We start from the raw sequence: 6,541 nt of genomic DNA, 5'->3' as shown, positions 1-6,541 counted from the left end.
AAGAATTGCGCCCTCTAGTGCCTCAAGAAGTCAATATTCAAGATAGGTTTATATGACAGCTATATCAGGTTATTGACCGATTTGTATCTAATTTAGCACAGTTGTTGGAAGACATATCGAAATACGTTGAGCAAAATTTCAAATTTCCAAATCGGATGATAATTGCGCCCTCTAGAGGCTGAAGAATTCAAGACCCAGATAGGTTTATATGCCAGATATATCTGGTTATGGGTCGATTTTAAACATACTCAGTACGGTTGTTGGAAGTCATAATAAATACTTCGTGCTAAATTTTAGCCAAATCGAATAAGAATTTTTATCCTCTAGTGGCTCAAGAAGTCAAAATCGGTTTATATGGCAGCTATATCAAAACATGGACCGATATTGCCCACTTACAATCCAAAACCGACCTACGTTAATAAAAAGTATTTGTGCAAAATTTCAAGCGGGTAGCCTTACTCTTTCGAAAGTTAGCGTGCTTTCGAAAGACAGACGGACGGACATGGCTAGATCGACTTAAAATGATATGACTTTATGGGGTCTCCGACGCATATTTCGAGGTGTTAAAAACAGAATAACGAAATTAGTATACCTCCATCCAATGGTGGAGTATATAATAATTGAACAGGAGTCCTCTATAGCGCAGAGCATGTTCTATAGCGCAGAGCATGTTAGCATGTTCGCCTACGATGCTTGAAGCCTGGGTTCGAATCCTTGCGAGAATTTATCAGCGATAGTTTGTTGGCGACATTTGTGAGGTACTGTACCATTTCGTATAGCAGCCATGTAAAACTTCGCACTGCGACTTTCCGTTCGGACTAGGCGATAAAAGGAGGCCACTTATCATTGAGCTTAAAACTTGAATCGGACTGCACTCATTGATATGTGAGCAGTTTGGCCTTGTTCCATAGTGGAATGTTCATGGGCAAATTTGAATTTGGCAAAATTATTGAACCATATTTTGCATATATGATTCTACTAGTCGGTTAGTTGAGCTAGAAGCTACAGATCATTGTTATTGGCAGTTTTTGTTTGTTATTGTTCAATTTCTCCTGAGAAGATGTATCATGTAATCTATCATTTTTAAAAAATATGCTCTAAACTGCTATCATTGAATTTCATATATTGTAGTTCGTAGACAGTAAAAGTTGTATCACAAATACAATGCCGACCATACTGTATTTTGAAAGACTGAAAAAACTCAATTATATTTATATGAATAAATCTTGTAAGTTGTTATTAAAAATCCAAAGCTTATTCTTTGGCACGGATATAAGGTGTGGCCACAAGTCAGCCTTGAACATCGACCTTGGTTTTTTTTTTGTACAGAAAAAATTGAAAATGTCTGTTGCTGTGCCAATTAATACGATCGAATGTCCACTTTTGTTTTAATTGTGAGCTATTACATGTTATACAAATAATTATATTCTACACTGCCAATGTGATTCTGTACTTGTTTGGTAGAGCATACCAACAATTTGCATATTGTTACAACTTCAAAAAGGGGAAGCATATACCGTAATAATGGACACAAGAACACTCCCTGATTTAGATTTGGTATGTCAGTTCGCTTGACCGACATACAGTGGAATGAGCTTTAAAACAATTAAAATTGTTTGCAGCAATGCAGAGTTAAAATTTAAATCTAAGAATTTGTAACTAAGCTTTAAATAACATTTAGTGGAGTATAATGTCAAACCTTAGCTTAATCAGTTGATGCTTCTAGAGACTCAGAAGTTAAACCCTGGCATCGCTTTATATGGGGAACTAGCCAACTGGGCCCGCTCCGCAGCGCCTTCTTTAACTCTCTTATATCTTTTTAGGGTGGGCACACTTCGCCCTGAATGCGGATATCGAATTCGTGCCATTGTAGCCTAACATCGGACGAAGCGGTTTTTATCCCCTCTTAGAGTTGGTGACATTTGCGAGGTACAATGCCATGCATGGTCATTAAAAAAATTTTTTCCAAGGAGGGACGCCGTTCGGACTCGGCTATAAGGAAAGGTCCCTCATCATTAAGTTTAAACTTGAATCGGAAAGCACTCATTGATATGTGAGAATTTGTTCCTTCTCGGTTCCTGTTATGTTATGGCAATGTTATTCTTTAGGGGAGAGATGGCACTTCAGACATTTTGACTCAAATATGGATATCAAGATCGTGCTGCACTTCCAAATCCCTTTAATTTGAGGCCGATATTGCCATGGCCGGTAAATATGAACCGTTTGGAGGGTATTTTGGAGCTGGGGCGGCCACCGGCACTTTGCACTGAAAATAGATATCAAATTCGTTCTTTATTCTTAACTGAAATGAAGTTCAGTTTAGGGGGTGCTTTAGGGAGGCGATCACCCCTTATTTGGACCTAATGTTTTATGCCATATTTGTAATCTACTGCCTAATACTTTTAATTTGAGTCTCATATTGACATGAACTTCGAATATATCTGTTTAGAAGAGTTTGGGTACTGGTACTGGGACACAAATTTTAATATCATATTCGTATTCTGGTCTCCAATACCTTTCATTTGATACCCTTACTGTGACCATCGTACCACTTTCGGATATAGGTGGCGTTTTTGGGGTAAGGTGGAGGGTCCGCCACCACCCGATATCTAAAAATAATATAGCCTATGTTTCCTTGCAGACCAACGTACACAATCTATGAAAATTTTAAGAAAACCAGTTCAGCCAAGTATTATATAGTCATAATCGGTCTAATGGCGTTTTTGAGGGGTGGCGTGAGCCCCTATATATTCCATCTGATTTTGTACGCCAGATTCGAAATCTACTCTCGAATACCTTTCATTTGAGCCCCATATTAAAATGAACGTCCAATATGTCTGTTTGGGGGTGTTTTGGGGTTGGGGCGACCCGACGGGTACTTAAACTGATATTTTAATACCAACTTTCTACTCTCCAATACCTTTCAATTCGATACCTATATTGTCCCCATCGGTCCACTTATGATTTTGGGTTGTGTTTTTGGCATAAAGAGCAGGGTCCGTCCCCCTTTCGATACCGAAAATTTATGAAGCCTATGTTTCCTTCCAGACCAACCAACACAATATGCGAAAATTTCGAGAAATTCGGTTCTGCCGTTTACAGTCTATTCGGAACAAACAAACCGAGTCCCATATACCCGTGATTGGCTAATGTGCCCATTTTGGGTGTTTTTGTGGGGGTGGGGTGACCCCTTATACTTCGATATGAATTTGTATGCCAGATTAGTTATCTACTCCCGCATACTTTTCATTTGATACCCATATTGTCCTTGTCGGTCCACTTTTGATTTTAGGGTAACGGTAGAGTGCCCGCCCCCTTCCGTTATCAATAAATTATAAAGCCCATTCCTACTACCTGACCATATTCGTAATCTACACCCGAATATCTTTTATTTGAGTCCCATATTGTCATGATCGTCAAATAAAACTATTTTAAGGGGTTTTGGGGCTGGGGCGGCCACCCTGGTACTTGGGCCCAACTTTTATTATTGTTATTTTTATTGGACCAACCTACACAATCTGTGAAAATTTCAAAGCAATCGGTTCAGCTATGTCCGTCTGTCTGTCCATGTTAATTTGTGTACAAAGTACAGGTCGCAGTTTTCATCTGATCATCTTAAAATTTGGTTTTAAAGACAAAGCCTATTGAAACTGGAAAACATCGGTTGAGATTTGGATATAGCTCCCATATATATGTTGGCCCGTTTTTCAGTAATAATGCAATAAAATGGTCCTTTGTTAACCGATTCTCTCGAAATTTGGCGGGAAGGAATTTTTTTTATGATTTTCCACTTCAGTGGTGAATTTCATGGAAATCGGTTCAGATTTAGATATAGCTCTCATATATATATATATATATATATATATATATATATATATATATATATATATATATATATATATATATATATATATATATATATATATATATATATATATATATATATATATATATATATATATATATATATATATATATATATATATATATATATATATATATATATATATATATATATATATATATATATATATATATATATCCCCGATTTTCACTTCTAAAGCCACTGCAAGCGCATTAATTGACCAATCTTCCCAAAATTTCGTACAACGCTTTGCTCGACGACTGTCACAGTATGTGAGCAGTTTGTTCGAAATCAGTTCAGATTATGTCCGTCCGTCTGTCCGTCCGTCCGTCCGTCCGTCTGTCTGTCGAAAGCACGCTAACTTCTGAAGGAGTAAAGCTAGCCGCTTGAAATTTTGCACAAATACTTATTATTAGTGTAGGTCGGTTGGTATTGTAAATGGGTCATATCGGTCCATGTTTTGATATAGCTGCCATATAAACCGATCTTGGGTCTTGACTTCTTGAGCCTCTAGAGTGCGCAATTCTTATCCGATTGGAATGAAATTTTGCACGACGTGTTTTGTTATGATATCCAACAACTGTGCCAAGTATGGTTCAAATCGGTCCATAACCTGATATAGCTGCCATATAAACTGATCTTGGGTCTTGACTTCTTGAGCCTCTAGCGTGCGCAATTCTTATCCGGAGGGAGGGTATATAAGATTCGGCCCGGCCGAACTTAGCACGCTTTTACTTGTTTAGTATTTAGAGCGCACAACAAGCAGATTGCTGGCTTAGGTGTATGTCCATAGTTGCATGGAGCGGATTAATATACGCACCCTCTTTTCAACCTAAGAGGTTGATTTTGTTAATGAGCCCCATCGATGACTAAGCCGCACTTAATCGAAAAATAATTGTATTTTTGACGGACAGATGATGTGACGGACATGTTTACATGGACAAGACTGTGGATATACTTTTATACCCTTCCAAGATGATTTAGATAAAGTTAGAAACCAATATTAAAGAAAAAAAACTATATTTTAGTATTTTATTTACTTTTGACAGTAATTGCTTTATTCACAGGAAAAGAAACTAGTAATGACAGCAGAAAGTAGATGAAATCATAAGGAATGGCGAACAAAATTCTTAAATATGTGATAATGGAAACAGTTCGTGCATAATTAACTATGGTAGTATGAAGGTTGCTGACAGTTTGAACTAAGTTGCTAAGTGTACCCTGCAGTAAATTCCAAAGAATAATCCAATGGTCTCGAACACAACACTTTAGAGAGTTCCGGGAGCAGGAGCTAAATTAACATTAGCCACAGAGTTGACGTGACCAGCTAAAGGTGCGGTATGTACGGCCCCACGAGTTTGAGCCACATACGAGCCTTGAACAGCAGGAACAACAACGGGTGCGGGAGCGGGTACAGCGACTGGAGCATGCACAGCGACACTAGGTACAGCGGCATGAACGGCAACAGCAGCATGTGGCCATGCGGCCCAAGGGGAAGGCAGGACAGGAGAAGAGACTGCAGTGTAGGATAGGCCTCCGCCAGCAACTTCTGTGAACACTGGAAGTACTGAAGATTGGACACCCAAGGCTAAGGCCAAGGTGGACAAAACAGCGCCAAGGAACTGAAATAAGAATACGGCATTATCTAGCTAAGTATTTGACAGGATTTACATGCCACACTCACTTTCATGTTGTCGTTTTGTATTTTGCAGAAAACTAAGCTGTGTTGATTGTTCGAACCCAGATTCTATTCTGACTTTACATCCAGCAACGCCCTTATTTTTATATGGAAATTAGAACACTCCAATAGCTTTCATTGAGGAAAGAAGTATTTCTCTTTCAAGGTTGATAGAAGCATGGAGTTCTTACACAATTCCATTTTAAGGGTTAAATAAGCAAAATCCAATATGCGTCTTTCTGAAAGAAACTACGAGTATTATGTCAATTTTGTTTCATTACAGTTTCACAGAACCTACCTCAAAAGAGTTTTGTTTTTTTTATCGACTTAACATTGTTTACGATTAATGTCTCGTTTCGGTCACAATCAATGAAAGTGTGAGTCAACTTTTCATAGCATGTTTGCAATGATTTCGCTTGTATTTGTCGTGATTGGGTGCAAACAGAAGCAGAAGTACTGCAGTTGTGCAGCCACAGGCATTTTTGATAAGAAGCTTGTTTCAGCCAATGATCGATGACAACATTCGATAGCCAAGGGTAATAATTCCTTTTACCTTACGTAAATCATATCTCAATAATGAAACTTGACAGTTTTCGTGCCACCATCTGGTTTCTTTACAAAGAATTTTGCGGGCAAGTGCGCCTTTTAGAGATTATGGGATATTTAAGTCAATGCTAGTATCCAGATGAGATCAGGCGAACAGAGTAGAGTAACAAGGCAGCTCTTCTACAAACTCCTATATAGTGCGCAATAAGTCAAAGCCAATAATTTGAGACATTTTGACTCATGATAATATTGGAGATTAATTTTTATTTTATGAAGGAAACAGCGAACTCCTTCATGATGCGCAAAATAGTGTAGTCTAAGGAATAGTAGCACCTTATAAAGTCGAGTGAAGCACGAGCTAGGATATCTAGAAACCTTAGTAAGCGAAGTAAAAATGATTGAAAAACCACACCCACAACCTAAACGACCTGTCATGGGTGTGAGGCTGCCAA

The 6,541-nt window shown here is 38.2% G+C and overlaps 1 protein-coding gene across 1 annotated transcript; it reads right to left on the bottom strand.

The window, feature by feature from the left end:
• Nucleotides 1-4,883: 4,883 nt before the first annotated feature.
• Nucleotides 4,884-5,659, bottom strand: LOC106084933 (adult cuticle protein 1). Its single transcript, XM_013248902.2, has 2 exons — nt 5,550-5,659; nt 4,884-5,487 (listed from the first exon to the last, which is right to left on the bottom strand). The coding sequence occupies exons 1-2, from the start codon at nt 5,553-5,555 to the stop codon at nt 5,134-5,136; spliced, it is 360 nt and encodes a 119-aa protein (XP_013104356.1). The 5' UTR covers nt 5,556-5,659; the 3' UTR covers nt 4,884-5,133.
• Between the last annotated feature and the right edge of the window lie 882 nt (nt 5,660-6,541).

This window comes from Stomoxys calcitrans, chromosome 3, assembly GCF_963082655.1.
Source record: "Stomoxys calcitrans chromosome 3, idStoCalc2.1, whole genome shotgun sequence".
NCBI lineage: Eukaryota > Metazoa > Arthropoda > Insecta > Diptera > Muscidae > Stomoxys > Stomoxys calcitrans.
The sequence above is the reverse complement of the archived record's forward strand: the minus strand, read 5'-3'. Positions and strand labels throughout refer to the sequence as shown.